Source organism: Mastigoproctus giganteus, unplaced genomic scaffold, assembly GCF_048544385.1.
Source record: "Mastigoproctus giganteus isolate SK-2022 unplaced genomic scaffold, ASM4854438v1 scaffold_15, whole genome shotgun sequence".
Classification (NCBI taxonomy): domain Eukaryota; kingdom Metazoa; phylum Arthropoda; class Arachnida; order Uropygi; family Thelyphonidae; genus Mastigoproctus; species Mastigoproctus giganteus.
In genome coordinates, this window is record NW_028328292.1 from 7,779,802 (window position 1) to 7,801,567 (window position 21,766).

The window sequence follows — 21,766 nt, forward strand, 5'->3', positions numbered from 1 at the left end:
ACAGCCTCAAGTGAAGAAAACTGAGTTTTTCGTCTAACTTAAGCAATAAGAAGTGAAGTAGCCAACTAAAGAAACCATTGATGAAAAGAATTTATTTTTAAATAAATAATTTGCAACTTGCCTTAATAAATTCACCCCTTCTGATATGTGAGAATTCATTGGAAGCAAACCCAAACATGGTTGTCATTTGATCAAACTGTAAATACTCTAAAATTTGCCATGCAAATATGAAAACAATATTGGGGGGGAGGGGAGAGATTGATATAAATAGTTGAAGCCACAAATATGAACATTTGCTTTACTGTATATTTTAGTGGAGCCTCTCAAACTATCATTACTTGAGAGAAAAAAAAACTATACCTTGCAAAAATTGTTGCACGATTCCTTTGTTTTGAGCATATTAACACAGAAAATATACATATAAGGTTTATAAAATCATTACCAAGTAATTACTTGTGTATAAAGTTATATTAAATAATCAACTTTGAAGTAGTATCCTCAAACACTTTTAATGGGCAATTTCAAAAATAAATAAAACAAAAAATGTTTTCTATGTTGACTTTCAGAAACATTAAGTCTCATTTGTCTTCTGCATGAGCAAGATATATTTTCACAAAATAAAACTAAATGTAATAATATCACAGTCATTTTTTACATTTTTTTTTTTACACAATGCTTTTGAAAATTTTCTAAAGTTTAAATAAAATTTTCAAATGCAAAGCTTATTACATTTTTTTTTATGATTATCCTTTTACATCTTCATGTTGATTTATAGATCCATAAGGTGAACTGTTTTCTTGAAGTTCAGAAATAGTTTTTATTTTTTCTTCATTAGAAATATCTGTTTTGCTGCTTTCAGCTGTAACATAAGTAGTTTCACCAGTTTTGCCTTCTTCAGCAACAACATAATTCGCAGGAGTACTTCTTAGTCGTAAGATTATTTTATCCAATAAAATGGGGCGTAATATGATATCATTATAAAGACACATTCCAATTATTAATATGAAAAATCCAAGAAGCTGAATCCAGCTGAATATTTGCCAACCAACAGCAAGGCTAAAAATCCAGATAACTAATGTTCGTACACTGTCCAGTACCATTCGAGTTGTTGCACTGATTTCTTTAGTAACACTAATGCCTGCGAAGTTGAAGAAAGCAATACTGACGACTGTTCCTGTAAAAGTCAAATTTGTTCCATCAGTAATCAAAATATTCACAATATAAATTAATATATACATACTACATTCAAACTGTTTTGCTATTAGAAAAGAGGAGAGGGGTGAATAAGATGAATTTTTAATGCTATTATTCTCTGTCAGTTGTCATCCAACAAAATTCAGTTCCCCTGAGCTCATTTTACTATTTTTCTTCTGATTGCATATCCCTTTCAATGATGCTTTGTAGTAAGATGAATGCAAAAATGGATAATGCCTTTGTGGTTAAAATAAAAAACCCTCCAACATCACTCTTTTTTTGTTCAGGCACCCATACACTTGGCTGTGTTTCACCATATCTTTACTATAAGATTCAAGCATCTCAGATAATGAGTAGTTTAACAGTTTGTTTGTTTTTTTTTTTTTAGGAGCATTAGCAACTAAGGCCATATTGCTCCGAGGATATGCGGTGGTCATTCCCTGACCTTTCCGCATCCTCCGTATTTGGTAGTCATGGGCTCGAACCCCGGTCTAATCAAGAAGTGTGTGCGCTATGCACTGCTGCTCCTGCCCACGGAGGCAGTGAGTAGTTTAACAGAATACAAAATTTAACATTTTTAGTACACTACTCAATCACCAAAACTTAGCCAATACCATGTGAAAAAAACAGAAAATAAATGCATCGCCATATCCTGTCAGACATGGACTGCAATCGTCAGCCGTTACTTACTAAATATGATGTGGCATGTTTTAAGTCTTCTAGTTCTAGATTTATTATTAGTGTAGTAGTGGCAAAATTATGCAAGGAAGCAAGCTTATATAGCATAAGCCATAAAAATTAAATTTACTCACTTCACTTGCCATTCCCTTCTTAAAATTTGCCCAAATTATCCTCTTTTACAATACCAAGTGCAAGTTTATTCCAACATTCAGTAATTCTCTGATTAAAGGTGAATTTACACAACTATCGTGCAGTGGGATAGCTGTGTGGAAATTTGATGTTAGAATTTTTTTGAAAATTATCCTTTTCCAATTTGAATGTGTTCTCTTATGTGTGTGTGTGTGTGTTTGTCTGAGAAAGAATAAGGATGCCATCAGCAGTTTGGTTTACTCAACCCTTTAAAACCTCAACCAGGTCTCCTCACAGATCTCCTCATGTTTGTACTGCTCAGAGAACTTCACTGTTTAACTCTACAATTACCTCTAGATCTTTTCCATTATCCACCACTTTATATTTGGTACCACCCAAATGGTATGTTAGCCAAATACTCTACCTTGCATTTATCAATTTACCAATTACGTAGCCCATCTGACTAATTTATCCAGTTTCTTGTTGGAGTAGTACACCCCGATTACTGTTAATAACCACTATCTACCTGTGTATCATCAGCAAACAGATATTAAGCCTATATCAGTATCATTAATAAATACTGAAAACAGAAAGGCCCAACACTGAATACCAAGGACTCCACTAATAATATTAGTCTATGAAAGAGTAGTCTTCATAGACTAATAACACTGTCTTCTGCCACTAAACCATCCCTTTATCCATGGCAGTAACTTGTCCAAATGCCATATTGCTCAAATTTGTGCAGTAGATATTCATGTGGACCCACAACAAAAAATTCTGCTGAAATATAAGAATTTGATGTTAGAATTTTTTTGAATCTAGTTCCATTGTGACTACCTCATAGTAGCTAATCAGCTTTGTCAGACAGAATCTCCCCTTAACAAATCCATGCTGTGTTTACCATTAAACTGTTCTCGAGATGATCCTGCATTACTTCTTCAATATCCTGCATTAAAATGACCTTATATCACCATTGACTCGATTATATTTTCCCTGGCACAGAAGTCAAGCTAACATGTTTGTAATTACTCACTTCTCCCTTTGATCTCGCTTTGTGATTTATGACATATTTCTGGGAACTTTTTGAATGTACCTTGATTATTTATATATATTATCATTTACTTTATCAGCAAAACGAGGTTAAAAAAATTTACACGGGGATGATCTGCTAATACACCAAAGGCTATACAAAACCGAACCAAATGTCATACAAACTATCACTGGACTGTGCAATACAGATAACATACTTGATAACAGATTACAAGGTTCATATTACATATAATAAAGTTGAGAGAAAAGACAAGAAAAGAAAGGATGGTTACTAGCAGCTCAATGCAAAACATACTGAACAAGAAAATCAATGAATCTATATAAATAATAACACAGTTGCTGAAAATACATCTAAAAGTTAGTCTATAATGCTCAGTTGGAATAAAAAAAAATAATCTCTCTTTCTTTCCCCCACTGCCACTTCCCTCCCCCATCCTATATTCAGAGGTCTTCCAGAATTCTGCTGAACAGGCAGTCAAATACTAGTGCTAACCACTATGCCCCTTCCTCGATGAAACTGGATGCCATACAATTTTTATACTGCAGAATTTTTAAGCTACTGATGAGATATCCCACCTATGGAAGTAAGTAAGGGCTGCATTATGAAAATCAACAAGCTCAGCTTGGCTCAAACTCTTCTTCCATAACCAGCTCTTGTCCACTTTAGGATCATCATAAAATATTGGCTTTTCTAAAATCCACAGCTGTTACTTGCCAGTGATTAACAGCAGTTTAGTTGACTATTTGAGAACTCCTTGGTGCAAAGGCTAAAAATCTCAGAATACCTCACAGGATTAAAACCCAGACTTCTCCATCTGAGTAATAAATGGTGACCTCCCACGCCTTATACTGTCACAGAAAATGTAATAGTGCTATTTTTTCACCTTCAAGCCCTTCTTTTAGTAGTCCCATAACCATCTTCTTCATTGGACAGTCTCCTGATGTTTTTACTTAAGTGTACTAAGGTTTGAACTGTAAACCACAGCTCTTGTAACCTTCATATGGCAATGATTTCTTTTGTTAATTTAACCAGCATTTAGGTTAGCTTCAGATATACTTTCAGTGACTGTGTTCCTCATATAGTTAAAAAAAAATTATTCAAATAACAATATTCATTTTGCATAAGCTTAATATTGTTATTTGTTTTCTTGTATGCTTCATGACCTTTCATTATTCATTTCCACTTCTATATAATCTAATGTAGATGTGTTAGTACCCTGCTCAATGATGAAGTGGACAAAATTGATCTCAGTGTAAGACCCTATTTTCAGAAATTGGATCCTTTTTACATGGTTGCTTAGGTGCCTTCTTCCTCACATAACTTGAACGACTTTAATTATAAGTCTATTTGCTATGCTGAAGTTTGACTATTGGTGCATAGCAAATAGATTTATAATTTAAGTAGTTCAAGTTATGAGAGGAAGAAGGCACCTAAGCAACCATGTAAAAAGGATCCTATTTCTGCAAATAGGGTCTCACACTGAGATCCCTTTTGTCTGCTTCATCATTGAGCGGGGTACTAACACATTACATTAGATTATATAGAAGTCGAAATGAATAATACTCTGCTTAGTATTGTATTACTGAGCAACACCAAAAACTTGCTTTAGCAAAACTAGGACTGAATTAAAGGTAGATTTAAGTATAATGCCCTAAACCTGGATATCATCATTCTTCTCTGCCTTGGTGATTCCCTTCTATTTCTGACTTTTGTTCTCTCTCTCTCTCTCTCTCTCTCTCTCTCTCTCTCTCTCTCTCTCAGTAACTCAGAATTTTTTTTTTTTTTGGCTGGTGCAGTAAAAGCCTTAGGCTTTTACTGCACCAGCCAATGGAAATCTATGTGTTAGGTACTTTGAGAGTGACCAAACATTTTGGAACTATCTGTAATGAGACTATTTTTTTTTTTTTTTTTTTTTATTAATTTTTAAAAGGATGCTTCAGCATTTTTAATATGAGCAGTTGTGCAAAGTATGCTCCTTAATCTTTTAATTCAAACTTATAATTGTGATTGATCAATATTTCTCACTTTTATCTCCTCTAGTGAGTTTAAGTTTTTGATTGCCCCCCTTCCAATTTTTTCATAATCATACCTTGCCAACCATCAGGATTCTTGATTATTCTATGTATCCTCCAAATTAAAAAGGTATGATCAAAACATTCATGGACTCAACCAATATGTAAATAAGACTACTGCAAAGGCCTCCAAATCCCTTGGACTGCTTAAAACAGTGGTTTTCAACCAGGGTGCCGCAACAATGTTCCAGGGGTGCCACGTAATTTGAGTTTAAGTTACTTAAACTTATTATTATAAGCACACTCTGCAAGAGTTGCAGTCATTCCTTGACTGTGTCAGGATGGCGAGTTACATGCAGTTGACACCACGAAGAAAGAGTGCTATTGTTGCTTTATGTGAGGAAGGATGTTCTTCCCATCATATTTCTTATAGTGTCTTGTAATCAGTCGACAGTGAGTAGATTTCTTTCCAAGCTGAACAATTCTGGTTCTGCTGATAGGAAAAAAGGAACCGGAAGCAAGCGATCTCTACACCAAAACAGGTCCGCATTTTGAAGCGCTTATGCCTTACAAACCATAAAGCTTCTTCATCTGAGCTGAAAAGAGAATGGGAAGAACATACAGGAGTGGTAGCACTTGCTACCACTCCTGTATGTTCTTCCAACAGCATAAAAATAAGATTAATTGTGGCTAGTTGTCTAAGGATTTTACAAATGAATGCACAAGGATCAAAGAATGTTGCATGTCAGCAGAATGCTGAGATGGAGAAGCAAAGATGTGACATTGCCATGTTACAAGAAAAGACGTACAGGAGTGGTAGCACTTGCTACCACTCCTGTATGTCTTTTGACTTTTACTACCAGCAGTAAAAGTCAAAAGACGCCTCTTCAAAAATTGACTTGTAGCCTGTCGTCCTAAGAAGCCGCCCCTCCTTCTCACACAAAAAATGAAAAAGGCCCGATTAATTTGGAGTAAGGAGCATGTCAAACGGACCCCCAAGCAAGTTATTTTCTCGGATGAGAAGAAATTCGACCTGCTTGTCTCTGATGGGAGACAAACGATTTGCCGTAGACGTGGTGAAGAATACCATCCACACTGAAATTCCCTACCAGCCAAATGATATGGGGGTGCATTTTGTATCGCAGAGTAGATCACTTGCAGTTAATAAAAGGTTCCATAAATGCCAATGTGGACAAGGTTGTAGATAGGCAAGTTCCTTGATCAAGTGTGGACTGTAAGGAACACAGTATGTCAAAACAAGGCTTTAAGGACACTGTACAGGTGGTTTCAATTAATAAATCTAAGGATAGTGAAATGTAAAATTAGGTAGTGGAGTCAAGTGCCTCAAGATTCTTAAAAGGAGCAAACAATTATATGTTGATTGGAAAGCTTATAAATATAAGGAAATCTTTTCTGTAGTACAGTGCTACAAATGTCTTAACTATGGACACATGGCTAAGTACTGTAAAAGAGAGATGCCATATGTGGACATTGTGCACAGGTTGGACACATCTATAAGGATTGTACAAATAGGAGTAAAAGCCCTACATGTTGCAGCTGCAAGATAACAATACTTACTGCAGTTGGGAGGAATTGTCCCGAATATGTGAAAGCATTAAAACAGCATAAAAATAAGATTAATTGTGGCTAGTTGTCTAAGGATTTTACAAATGAATGCACAAGGATCAAAGAATGTTGCATGTCAGCAGAATGCTGAGATGGAGAAGCAAAGATGTTACATTGCCATGTTACAAGAACCATAAGAGGTTACCCTAGTAGCTATAGAATAATTGTGCAAGGAGTACATACTAAAGTTGCAATAGTGGTGAAAAAGCATGAACTAGTAGTAACTAGGGCTGCTAGTCTCTCGTATGATTGTGCAATTTGTTGTGAAATAGTAAAGGATTTTGGCAGTGTCGACCTTGCATCAATTTATTGTCAACCCTCCAATGATATAGCACCGTATGTAGATTATATGGAGTACATTTTTCAATCCTTGATGACACACCGTATAATCTTTGCTGTGGATACTAATTCCAACTCCGCTCTGTGGGATGGAGAGAAACCGATGATAGAGGTGAATTGCTCGAGGATTTTCTCGCTGCCTCAGGGTTGGAAGTGTTGAACATTCAGGGACACTTGCCCACATATTCTTTGATACATGGACAGTCCTATATTAATGCAACTATAAGTAAGTCTCGATTTTAAACAGTGTCCAGAACTGGAAAGTATTTGATCATTTGACAACGAATGATCATAATGGCATCTCTTTTGATTTGGTGTTTGGCCAATATGAGAGAGTTATTAAAGAGTTGGAAATATTTTCTATAAGCACAATGAACTGGGCCAGATTTGACTTGGTGACCATGATAGATGACGTAAGAAACAGGCCTGTGTTTGAATTTAAAGAGAGCACAGCTTCGTAACGTAAGGAGAAAACTCCAGATGTATAGGAGTGTTGGATTCACGCAAATGTCTACTGTATATTTTGAGCTTTATAAAAATTTAAGGTAAGAGCTATTGCTGAAGAGCCAAGAAATTTTGGCATAAATACACAGATGAGCCAAAACATTATTGATCATCTACCTAATATGATGTTGGTCCTCCACATGCAGCAAAAACAGCTCATACCCAGCGAGGTATGGGTGCTACAAGATTTCTAAATGAGTCTTGTGTATCTGGTACCAACACATAACTAAAAAGATTCTTTAACTCCTGTAAGGTCTGTGGTTGAGACGCCACAGATCAGAGTTGCTGTTCCAACACAAACCACAGATGCTCGATGGGATTGATGTCTGGGGAATTTGGAGGCCAGGGCAATACCTGGAAGTCTTCCTCATGTTCCATGAACAAGTCTCGAACAATCCGGTGGTGTGGCATGGCGCATTATCCTGCTGAAAGACTGCACCGCCAGAGGGGAACCGTTGCCATGAAAGGGTGACCTGGTCAGCAATGATGTTTAGGTAGGTGGTAGACGTTAGAATGCCTGGCACATGGATGACTGGACCCAGGGTATCCCAGCAGAACATTGCCCAAAGCATGACACCGCCGGCTTGTTTTCGTCCCATCAAGTGGAACAACGCACACATACCTGGCCATCCACATGACACAACAGGAAACGCGATTCATCAGACCAGACAACCTTCTTCCAATCACTCAAGGTCCAGTATCAATGCTCGCATGCCTGTTGTAGGCACTGTCTCCGGTGAACCATGGTTAGCATGGGCACTGAGAGCAGCCTGTGGCTACACAGCCCCATTTTTAGTAGGATTCAATGTACTGTGTGTTGTGACACATTACTGCCGTCACCAGCATTCCAATTACCGGTGAGTTGCGCCACAGTCGCCCTCCTGTTGGCACATTCCATCCAGAGAGCCTTTGCTCACCTCGATGAGCCATGGTCATCCAACACCTTGTTGGTGGTTCATGGGTTTCCCTCCTTGGACCACTTTCGGTAGGTACTAACCACGGCTGACCATGAGCAACCCACCAGCCATGCATTTTGGATATGCTCTGGCCCAGTTGTCTGACCATTACAATTTAGCCTTTGTCAAACTCGCTTAAGTCTGCTGACTTTCCCATCTGAAGAACAAGAGTAACACTGATTAACACAGCTCAGTATCAGGTGTTTTTTATACTGTGTCCCGACCAGCGCAAGTGCCATAGTTAGCCTGCAGTTGCTCCAATTTGCATAACAACTTTCTGGTCGTAATGTTTTGGCTCATCGGTGTACGTGTAGGAGGAAGGATCAAGAGACCCTTGATAGTCTGTTTTTAAACTTGTAACAGAAAAATATTATCTAAGGGACACAAATTGTATTGTAGGTAGCGTAACAAGGACCACTATGAACTGGCATGAATCTGTGAACATGGTCCTGGATGAACTGTTTCGAAGAATAGAAGAGGAACTGACAGAACATCAACTCTAAATGGTAGCTTGTAATTCTGGATCTTGCGCAAATAATTATTTTGTTTTTAGGAGCATTAGCAACTAAGGCCATATTGCTCTGGCGATGTGTGGTGGTCATTCTTTGACCTTTCCGCATCTTCCGTATTTGGTGGTCATGGGCTCGAACCCCAGTCTAATCAAGAAGCGTGTGCTACGCACTGCCACTCCTGCCCACCTGGCTATGGAGGCACCGCAAATAATAGTGAAGAATTATTCACTATAAATGAAGTAATCCAGGCTCTGGAAAGGGCTAAGAATGGCCTTTCACCGGGCCTTGATTTAATTGAAGTTAGTGTTTTGAAGAGAGCATTTTATAGAAGACCAAATGTTTTTGTACAAGCACTTAACTGTTGTAAGCGGGGTGTCTTTCCCCAGACATGGAGAGTGGCTGATTTGAGGTTGATCATTAAAAGCCTGGAGAAATTACCAGATGAGCTGAGATCAGATCATCCAATTGCTCTGCCTGGAACTGGTGATGGAAAACTTTATGAGAGACTGTATCAGTCAATACATGATTATATATGGCCACGAGAACATGTCCTCTGGTGGCCAGTATGGCTATAAGAAGGAGTGTTCTACAGAGGATGCCATAACCAGATGATTAGATATGTGCAGGAGTATGAGGGGCAGTATGTTTTGTTTGATTTCCAAGGTGCCTTCGACATGCTCTCGTGGGAAGGCATCCTGTCGAGAATTAGAACCATAAAATGTTCAGATAATTTATACAGTGTTTTTAAACAGTATTTTAGCTTAAGAAAAGTTGTACGAACTAAGCATACTGAAGTTCAGAGAGATATTTCAAGGATGTCCACAGGGTTTGGTGATTGTACCTTATGCCTGGACCATTGTCCTGGATGAATTTTTAAATCGGCACTACCTAGGAATTAACATAATAACGTATGCAGATGATATATTGATACTGGTTCATGGCAATGCAATGTCGTACTTGGAAGAGCGTGCAACTGAAGTACATAGTGATTTAATGGAATAGGCCAATCAATATTAGCTAAAAATCTCTAGTACCAAAACTATCCAGATGCTATTAAAAGATCGCCTGAGTTTAAATAGAAGTCCACTAGTATGGACTCAGGAGGTATCATTACGATATATTACTGCCCTCGGGTATCTGGGGAGTTTGTGTGGAGGAGAAATTGAGCTTTGTGGAGCATGCAAGATATCTTAAAGATAAAGTTTGAAGGCTTTATGCTAAACTTAGAAGAGTTGTATGGATGACTGTGTGGATTGGGGCATTAGGGGAAGGTCATTGAATATGCTATATAACTGCCTTTTTGTCCCGACTATTGCATATACATCCATAGCTTGGCTGCATCGAATGACCAACTCTGTGATAAAGATGGGTCTTTCAGGCTCAGAGGTTTGCTCTCCTATGCACCACCTGGGCCTGTCATGGTGTCTATAGAGGAGCTGCAGGTGACTGCTTGACAGTTGCCTACGGACCTCCTGATTATACTAAAGGTTCTATTGTATTGCACTAGGAAAAACATAAGTCACTGTGTTGAATATTACTTCCTGTCCAGATCAAACCAGGATATATTCAAGACTGGATATTAAGATGGAGAGGGGGAGAATCTTGAATGAATTGATTGTGATATGGCAAAGACCGTGGGCAGACTCAGATAAAGGAAGAGCAGCCTTTATGTTTCTGCTGGATGTACGAATACTAGATGTCAGAAAGAATGCTTGGCAACGGTTTGGCATGTATGCTGCTCTTTTGATAACAGGGTATGGCTTGGCCAAGCAACTACATGAGTTAGGGCTTGCTGATGATGGATTCTGCACATGTGGAAGTGAAGAAAGTGCAGAACGCATAATGCTCCAATGTATCAATTATGTCGATTTAAGAATGGAGTTGGAGAGATCCACTGGATTTCTGGAGCAAAGTAATCTTTGGACTATGTTCACAGATTGAATTAAGTTCACTTACTTTAATAATTTTGTTAATTGTGTTTTTAAAAGGAGGATGCGAATAAGGTTAGATAGTAGAACCCGCCTCCCAGTGGGTGGGGTGGTAACTTAGCTCATTAAGATGAGCAAGAGGTGTTAATACTAAACTTAGGTTCATTCTTCTTGGCTAAGACTAAATGTTATGCATTCTCCATAATTTTGAGTTGTGTTATAAAGTTAGTATTTTTCTATAGAGGAAAAAAAATGGTATTTTAACACTGCTAAATAAAATTAAAGTTAGTCAAAATTTGCATAAAAACTCCAGTTTGGAGAGCAAATTAGGCTAATGGTATCTTGTATGTACCCATATGTATGTACCTTGCATTTATTCAATGCTAACCTGCCACTTCTTAGCCCATTGGCCTAATTTTTCTAGATCTTGTTGCAGTAGCTTACCGTCAGTAACCACCCTACCAACCTTTGTATCATCTGCAAACTTAGACATTAAGCCTGTACACCTTCATCAATATCATCTTCATCTTAATAAATAATGAGAACAATAATGAGCCCAGCAAAGAACACTGGGGAACTCCACTAATAACAGCAGTCCACAAAAAGCATTCTTGATAACCATTCTCTGTCCACTCCCACTCAACCATCCTTTTATCTATAACAGTGACTTGCCCTTAAATGCCACATCTGGTTTTCATTCCAGTTCCTTTGTTACTGCATAACTGTATCCAGTAAGATTGGCCAGACAAGATTGCCCCCTTAACAAAACCATGCTGTGACTGCAATATAATTGCCTTCCTGTCTAGATGGATTCTTTAACCTTAAATTTTGAAGTAATGCAGTAATTAATTACTGCATTACTTCAAATTACTGCATCTTTAACCAGGGCCTCCATTATTTTCTCTGGAACAGGCATTAAGCTAACAGGTCTGCAATTATTTGTGTCACCTTTTGATCTCCCATTGTGAACTGGGAATACATTTTAACATATCCAGTCCATAGTGACCTCTCCTAAATATAAGAGTGCTCTCATAATTATGGCTAAGGGTTTGCTTACCTCCTTTGCTACCTCCCTTAATAGAACAGGATAAATCCCATCTGCCCCAAGCAACTTTTTTATATTTAGCTTCAACAATTTCTCTTCCACTTTCCTTTCAGTTATCACAAAATCATTTAGCTCCCTGTTAGAGTTCAATAAACTCATGGCATTCCTTTCCCCTAAAGAATTCCTTGTGTGAATATCTATTCAGTTTGTGAGCAACCTGAGCAGAGTTATCAACAGTTGGCATCAAGTAGCCTAATATGATCCAACCCCTTCCTTCTAAAATTGCTGTTGTTTGCATTCTTAGGCAGAGACTTCTTATAATCTGCTTTAGCTTGCCTAACCTCCTTTGTGACTTGATTACAGACTGCTATCAGCTTCTGCATCACCTGATAATTTATATGCATCAGGCGCAATTTTATTCTCTGCCACAAGTTCATCTGACATCCATTTAGGTCTAAGCCTTGAACAGTATTTCTTCATTGGTATGAAAAGCCTAGTAGCTTCTATAATTATGTCCTTGAATGCTTCCCATTTAGAATTTGATGTTGGTGACAATCTGTTGGTCCCACTGCATACAATAAAAAAACTGAGACCACTGTAGACACCCTTATGAAAGCAAAAGCCTTTCCCTTTACAGTAGTTATGTCTTTAAGTAGTTGTGGGTCGGAAAACTGCTAGCTTGGAGGGGGGATACAAGAACTAATAGATGAAGACGGTATATCAAGCTTAATGTCCAAGTCTGCAGACAATACAAAGGTTGGCAGGGTTGTCAAGGACACTATTGACGCTATGCTGCTGCTGCAACAGGATCTGGAAAGTTTGAGCAGATGGGCTGGGAGGTGGCAAATGAAATTTAACATTGACAAATGTAAAGTACTACATATGGGAAACAGCAACTCCAGAGCAATGTATCAACTCTGTGGTACTACACTGACAGTGGTAGAGAATGAAAAGGACCTGGGGATAATTGTGCAGGCAGATATTAAGTTCTCTGAGCAGTGCAGATGGGCTGCAAGAGTAACTCATGGTGTCTTGTTAATGATATACAGGAATTTTTCTAGCAGGGATAAGGAGGTAATTATTCCTTCGTATAAGGCAATGGTCAGGCCACATCTTGAGTACTGTATACAGGTCTGGAGGCCTCATTTCAAGAAGGATGCAGAGCTGCTGGAACGAGTACAGAGAAGGGCAACAAGATTAGTGAATGGAACAAAGGGTTGCTCTGACGAAGAAAGGATTAAGTTTTGGAAATTACAGTGTCCGGAGACTAGGCACCGGCGAGGTGATATGATAGAGGTATATAAAGACTTGAATGGTTTGAGCATGCTCAATGCTGATGGGATTCTTCCTCTTGCTCAGAATAATCACCTGAGAGGGCATAAATTCAAATTGAGGAAAGAGAGATGTAGGATAGATGTGCGGAAATTTGCCTTTAGCCAGCGGGTAGTTGGTTGGTGGAACAGACTTCCATACCTTGTTGTGGAAGTTGATAGCCTAAATAAATTTAAGGCCCGGCTGGACAGGTATTTCGAACGAATGGAGGGGTAAAGTGGAAGTGTTTTTTTTTTTTTTTTTTTTTTTGGCTGATGCTGCATAAGCTTGCTTTCTTGCATCATATGCCTCTACTAATGCTAAGTAAAATCCACCTCAGTACACTGTGATCATTCATTTCCACCCAGTGGGTCTTTTATCTGCAGATCTTTAATGCATGAAAAATTGTTAACCAGATAAAGAGTAGTCTCCTCTTTTTGCCTCTCTAATATATGCTGCTTTAGATTAGTCATCCAATAAATCCACAAAAGATTTGCAAGTGTGTGAGTGACCAACCAACCCAAAAATTCCACTCAGCATGTGGAAAGTTGAAATTCCCCAATATAAGACATTGATTAATGGCTCACTATTTTTCTGTATATTTGTTTGTTATACTCATCACAGTCATTTGGCCTATTGCACATTCCTACTCCCATTTTCATTTTCCCAGTACTTATGTCACACCAAACTGACTCAACATTGCACTGGCCACCCACATTGACTGCCTTAGATTTAATATGCTTCTTAAGTAAGAGCATAACCCTCCTGTACTGTCTATCCTTCCTGTATACATTGCATTCCTCATATTCAAATTGAATATCACTTATGTCTAAGTAACACCATGTCTCCAATATCCCTACAGTGTTTGTATTTGATGATTTAATCAGTATTTCAAATTCAAAATTTATTTACAATGCTTCTAGCATTAGTATACATGCACCTGTTCTTACTCTTAGTTACTCTAATACAGCACACGTATGTACTTGTGATGTACTTGATGACCTACTTGATGACCCACAACAGGACTTAATCTCTGACACCTTGTTACCCAGGGTGCTGCATTTTCCAATAGAAGCAGTGCAAGAATCACTTTCACCTCTACCTGAAGCTCTAGTTAATCTGTTAGTCTGTGTATTCCCCATGCTAGCACCACCTCAAACTTTGGCCAGTCCATTCCTACACAGCACCCCCTTGTGTAGTAATGGACTGGTCTGTGATGCTGGTAAAGATTCAAAGTGGGGAACAGCTGATATGAGATTATAATTCACACACATGGTGATCAGTTTTTGAGTGTCTGCAAGAAAGAATGGGTCAGTGCTGAAAACTTTCCGATTTCAAACATGGAACTGTGGGGACAAGAGGTACAAGTACCAGTATCTTGACAACAGCCAACGTGGACAAGTGCTCTCATTCTGTGGCGTCACGTCTTCCATGACTAGCTCGCAAAAAGGTTACATATGGCTGGCTGACCAGGGGATTCCCCCAAATTAACTTTTTTTTTTTTTTTTTTTTTTTTTTTGTCCTTTTTTCCCATTATATATACGAGGTCTGCGTTTTTACTGTTTTGGCATGAAAATTTTACAGCTGGATGCCCTTCCTGATGCCAACCCTCACCCTTTATCCAGGTTGGGGATATGGTGTGGTCATTCCCTGACCTTCCGCATCCTCCATATTTGGTGGTCGTGGGCTCTAACCCCAGTCTAATCAGGAAGCGTGTGCTACGCACTGCTGCTCCTGCCCACCTGGCTACGGAGGCACCATTCTTTCCTCCAACTTCACTATACATGAAAATCTACCAACTGGTCTGATGAATCCTGTTTCCAACTCTATCAAGCTGATGGTTGTACATGCATTTAGAGAAAGCAGCATAAGGCAGTGGTTTTATGAGGATTGTTTTCGTAACATGCCCTGGATTCTCTGATAACCATTAATCAATGGTAATGCTTACCTTTCTATCATTACTGACCAAGTACACCCCTTCATGAGGCAACACACAATCCAACGAGGGCCATCAGGTTGCTAACTGGTTTCAGAAACATGACAATAAATTCTGTCCTCCTATCACCACCCAATTGAGCATATTTGGGACCTACTGGAAAAGAAATTCAAAGCTATGATCATCCACCTGTTGGCAATAGCATTCAATTTCCTTGTCAAGTCCATGGCAAGGTATGGATGGGCTGTATTACAAACAAAAGGTGACCCCACGAGGTATTAGGTAGGTGTTACTAATGCAAAACCAACTCGGTGTATTATCTTTGATAGTCTGACTGATAATTACTAATCTGTATTTATACATGCCTGAAGAGATTATGCCAATTTTTTGACTAGCAGTTTTTACAATGGATGGATAGTAATGAAGATAAAATAAAAATTTATATATGACTAAATTTTAAGCTATAAAATTTTATAGCCTTTTTCATTCATATTTAAAAATCAGTATTATCCCATTGCATTCCTTCATTTTGTATTGCTGTTAGTTCTCAATACAATATATCTCCATGTTCTACCTGAATGTCAGGCAACAAACTTCCCTTTTCTTAATATTCAATGTCAGGAAAACAGGAGACAAAAAAGAGAACACTTGAAGCCATTTCATTCCATGTATCCCCATAGCTAAGAATCATGTCAGATATTCTCTTATGTGATGTTCAATGAATGGGATAGAGAGATTCTGAAAGCCAACACTGTGAAACATGAACTATCCAGGATTAAATATACACTGAGCTAAAATAATTGCCCCTCTCTTCCTTTGCCAAATGAAAGCCATCCAGAAGTTTTTGTTCCTGTACTGATGGACCTTGCCACCCCCTTCCCCCCAATTCCATACACACAAACAAAATCCCTACCTGACTATGGTGTGGGGGAAAAATTAACTGCCCAAAAACATGGGGTTTTTGATTTCTGTTTAATTTTTCCCCAAGCATCTCCTCTGCCCAGTGTTTGAACTCTTCATAAGTACAGAAGAGAATATTTGGAAGATAATTTCATCCAAATTGAAAATGAACAGATAAGAACAACATACTCCTGAGTGGTTAAATCTCTTCATGCTTGAGGCATCCTAACCACAAAAGTCTCCTCCCTAATTTCTTCCCTTGTAGAAATCCCAGTTCACAAGTTGATCCCAAGAAACTTCTAAGAGATCTATTAGGATACTAGTAATGTCAGCAGGTCACCCAATATTGTATGCCAGGACTTATAATTGTGTCACCCACCCTCTAGCCTGTAAATAAATAGTCACCATGTGTTTTCTTTTTATTTCCTGTTTCCTGGATTCAAAGAAAAGTAAACCTTTGTTACTACAGTTCTCTAAGGAGATCTCATACTAGTCTGCTTTGAGTTGTTTTTTCCAGTAATACATTTAAAGTCATTTCATGTTTTCTGTGAGAAATTAATTTTTCATTTCATTTTTCACTTATACAAGAAAATGTTTGCTTGTTTTTGCACCAAAGCACCTAAGACTATGAGGGACCAGCATATAGTTTGTAAATTGCAAGTATTCTATGGTCGTTTTGTCTGGATGGAAAATCCAAGATTCTGGGAAAAGAGAAACTGCACATCCTCACCCAAGAAAAACTAACTCAGCCAGGATATGAAACAATCACAGAAAAAAAAAAAAAAAAAAAAAAACATTGCTCCTCTCTTGAAAGGATTCAAATCCAAACATTTTACACATGGAAACAATTACATTTAACTGTGTGAGATAGTGACATAAAAAGAATAAAATTTAATTAAATTTAAAAGGTTAACACATTCACTGCCTCAACACATATGCATTAAGCAGCACTAGGAGTATTGTGCAGCAATGCACAAATGCATTCAAAATGTACCCAAGCAGGCTGTTGTTAAGCAGTCACAAATGAATGTCTTAAACATAAAGATACATGAAATTAATAACTATTCAGTACTGGCACACTGAATACTTTGTAATAATGTTCAGTGTTTGTTTGTAGACTTGACACAGTTTTATTTTATTTTTTTTTTTTGCTTACGTTGATGTTAGTTTATATACATGAATAAACTTTTTATAAAATTTTAAGATTTCTTCTGATTTACAGCTCGGCACAAAAAGTAAGTGTTTGCTTTTAGGAATGAATTCCAAACTTCTAATTTTCAACCATTATGTAACAAATTTCCATTTCCAAATTATGTAAAAAATTTCCCACATTTCCAAAAATGTTGATTCTTTTTAAATCATTCCAAGAATTATGTCACATTGAACAAGCAAAAGTGTTAAGCTTTTTCTTATACAGTATCATTTATTATTAAAGAGCCTATTTATTTTCAATGCCATAAAAAGACATGTTAAATTATAAATGAACATGCTACTCTACTCTTCAATCCCCAAAATCAAATTAAGCATTTTGACCTACCTAACACTGCTAAAGCAACTTGCCAGTTATTTCCAATCTGATAAAAGCCGTCTATGGCATCTTCCATTTGTCCATCCGGATTGTGAAAAATACTATCACCAACTGGGATGTAGTACATGGGTATCAATAAAAGGGTCAGAATGATAAATCCAAAAAATCCTAGAGTTAAGGAGAGAGGAACAAAAGTACTTTAACAAACTGACATTCTAATTTCGCTTACTCTTAAAATATGCTAAAGATACAAAGCCCAAAAGTTATGAGAATGTATTTAAAAACAGAGATTTGTTTAACTAATCTAACTTTTGCATCATATTTCCATCAAAGCACCACATTTTTTTTTTTTTTTGAAAAAAAGAGGGTGCAATAAATAGAACAGAAATTTTCATTTTACAAAAAACAACACAAGCAGTAAAAATTAATTTAAAGTTTACTAATAATAGAATTATAAATGAAAAGCAATAAATAAGAAAAATTGGCAGCTTATTACTTTTTTTGAGATACACCTGACACCTGTTCTTCAGTTTCATTTCTTTCTCGTCTTCTTCAGTTGCTACCTATGTTTTAGTGGCTGGAACATCACTTAGACTTTTGAAATCCAGTTGCTACATAGGAAACTGAAACAGATGACCTACTATCAGCTATCCACTGACAAACATCACTATATGATATGTTTAACTCCTCCATCTCTTGTGCATTTTGGGACATCCATCAGTCATCCATGCTCTTACTTTTCTTTCTGAAGTGATTTAAATAACAGCAATATCCAAAGGCTAAAACTTCTTTGCACAATCCCCAAAGTACAGTTACCATCTTTTAAAACTTTAAAATGTCACTTCACTTCCTCGGTTATGTGAGCTCTACAGAAGTTCATTATTAAAAGTGAAGTTGGCCTGAAAAATCCACATTTTCACCTTCTCAAAACTTTTTTGTCCAAGTTTTCATGATTTCCCATTTCATCCACTCCTTTTCATTAGCTTCAACTATTGTCTCCTTCCAAAACACTGTGTACAGTTTTTATTTGGGGGGGGGGGGGGGAAACAGCCTCTTGTGCTTCCTTTTCTTAAGAAATTTCAACTACTAGATATTGTGTTAAAATGTTTTAAGGAAGTGTAGCTATATTTACTGGTTAAAATTAAAATAAAGTTGGCAGGTATTCAGTTCAAAGGCCAAGTAAACATGAATGCCACTACCCATACTGTGAAATTAACTTGAAATGTACTCTTATGTTTATCATTAAAGAACTAGAATTCTTAGAATCTGTTTAGAAGGATACCTATGTGGTAGACCAATGACAGGTCAGAACAGAAATGAGGATGTGTACAGAAAAACAGTTTTGATCAATTAGAATAACTGAATAGTAACCCCTAGGTTATCTTAACCTTGTAGGAAAGCAAAGAGGGGGATTAATTTTGGATTCTATTTAAGTTTTACTTATGATAAATAAATTATCATTTGGAATACTAATACATTAAAAAGTAATCATAACTCTACATACAAGTATGAAGTACCCAAGCTCCTAAATTATGGCAGTTAAAAATGGATGGAAGGATTAGATGACAGTTTAAATATAAAGTGTACAGTAAACTAACAGATTTGTGTGTCATCCTCAGTTATCAATTCTTCCATCCAGTTTCCACAGAAAAATATGAATTATCAGAGCTGTTGTACAAAACTCTCAAGATTTGCAAAGAGAGAGGGCTTCTTCCACAGGGATGCCCCTCTATTCCTTTAACTTCCTACTTCTTGGTGGACAGCCTTCCTGTAATCCACCCCAACCTTCTTGCTCTGCTCCCTCCTCCATTGTCACCCCTTTCACATCTTCCCCTTCTAGATGTTTTTTTTTTTTTTTTAAGACTGGCAAACTCCAAGGTTTGCCCTCGCCAGAGTCTTTCTTTTACTGTACCCAGCTGCCTCCCTGAGGCAATGGATGGAAACGGGGTCCCACTAGGGGCCCTGGCAGCTAAATGCCATTCAGTTTTATGAAACCATTTCATTAAGTTTAGCAATAATCTCATTGAATTCAGTATTATTTCATTAACACCAATAGTGACATGCAAGGCCCTAGTGAAACAGAGGCCATTAAATGAAGATAAAAAAAATTATCTACCAAACTGACATCAATGTCAATTTTAGTATTCCTCAATTATTTTGATTCCTTTTAGCTGCATCACTGTTTTGCACAATTGTTTACCCATAAATAAAATAACATGTTTTTTGTAATAAACTAATTTTCATATAATCAATTATTATAGATTGTTATTAAAACAATCAACTAATTTTCATATAATCAATTATTATAGATTGTTATTAAAACAATCAACTAATTTGCATATAATCAGTTGTTTCAATTATTGAAATAATCAATTATCAATCATTGTTTATACCCATCACTAGTTTTCATTAAACCTAACATACGCAATCACATGCTTTAGGAGTAGCTTGAATAGTGAACACACACCAACTCACAAACAATCAACACCAATAATGAAGCATACTTTGCAGTTTGGTTTGTAGGGAAAACCCCCTGGTGCTGCTATACAAGAAACACTATAACCTTAAAGGCAGACAGTTTCTTTTTCATGAGTATGAACAAGGGAAGCTCACATAAATAAATCTAGCACCAATAATGAGGGAACATGGAGTTTCATTTTCACAAGTATTACAATCCACTATTTGCAGTGTTGCAAGCCTTAGCAGACACATACTGATTCCCCTAGCAACAAATTACATCATGTCCAAAGAAGGAAGGGAAGTTCAAACATGAACAAAACTGCATGCTACAAGCATTTTATTTTTAAAAAATAAATATAAAAATATGTTTTCTATATTTAAAAAATGGATTGTTTGCTGGTGTATTTACAATGGATTGAAAATGTAGAGTTGAGTTATAAATTTAAATAATTTCTTGTCAAAAAAAAAAAAAAAGGTTTTTCAAAAGGCACCTCAGGAAAGCATATTCCCTGCTGTGATGGAGTGACTGCACCCATTGCAAGGTTGATTTCAATAAATTAACTACCCCTTCTAGGATAATCAGTTTAAAGAAACCCCAGAAGATAGCTGATTGTTGAAACAAACTTCCATGTTGTTGTGGAAACAGGTACAGTAAACCCTTGCTAATCCAGAGTAATTGGGGGGGGGGGGGGGAAGTCATCCAGATTAAGCAATAATCCAGATTAGTGAAGCAAAAGATAGCCATAAAAGACAAAAAAACAACTTAGAACACAAATAAATGGAAAATTTAATGATTTAAAAAAAAATAAATAAATAAATATATATATTTTATATTTATATATATATTTTTTCACTATAGAGCCTTTATTTAAAAACTATAAAAAGACAATACATTTGAAAGATGGATAAATATATTGTCTTTTGTCTTTTTATACATTTATCAGGTGGCACTGGCATCACATGCCAACACCACTTAAATGCAGCTTCTTACAGCAACACTTCTTTTGGCTTTTTTGATGGCTGTCTATTTGATACACTGCTTTTATCACTCCCCACATCACATTTTAAAGGAAATGTCTCATTTTCATTTTGTTTTTTTAATATCTGACACAGCCTGTTGGCCAATACCAAATTCTTCAGCAATTTTTTTTTCCCAGCAACACCATTTTCAAGTTGTTCTATCACTTTGAGCTTGTTAATGATAGTTAAAGTATTTCACTTTTTAATTCTTTAAAACCTATAATTATATAAAATATGTTAACTTATGTACAGTGAGCATTATTCATCTGCCTTTCTAAATCCTGTGTATCTTTCAAGGTACTTGATTGTGAACAAAATTTTCATATTTCGATCCAGATTATCCAACATCCAGATTAACTGTAACCGGATTAGCAATGATTTACTGTAGTTTGAATTAATTAATTTAAGAAATTAGATTGGAGGGAATGGACAGGTGGTAAGGTTTTTTTTTTTTTTGCTGATGCTGTATTAAGCTTGCTTCCTTATCTAATTTGTCAATACTAATACTACTAAACATAATTTTATATATGTTTGTCATTCATTTCTAATTTACAAAATTAAATTTAGTATTAGTAGTGGCAAATGATGCAAGGAAGTAGGCTTATATAGCAACAGCAAAAAAAAAAAATCTCTC

The 21,766-nt window shown here is 36.8% G+C and overlaps 1 protein-coding gene across 1 annotated transcript in view; it reads right to left on the minus strand.

Moving 5' to 3' along the window:
* Positions 1 to 743: 743 nt before the first annotated feature.
* The window catches only part of LOC150074937 (solute carrier family 35 member F6-like), a 107,536-nt gene continuing 86,513 nt past the window's right edge, over positions 744 to 21,766 (minus strand). Inside the window, exons 6-7 of the mRNA XM_090389387.1 lie at positions 17,662 to 17,820; positions 744 to 1,174 (exon numbers count right to left, since the gene is read on the minus strand). Of these exons, the coding sequence (XP_090245513.1) occupies positions 744 to 1,174; positions 17,662 to 17,820 (590 nt within the window). The remainder of the gene's footprint in view (positions 1,175 to 17,661; positions 17,821 to 21,766) is intronic.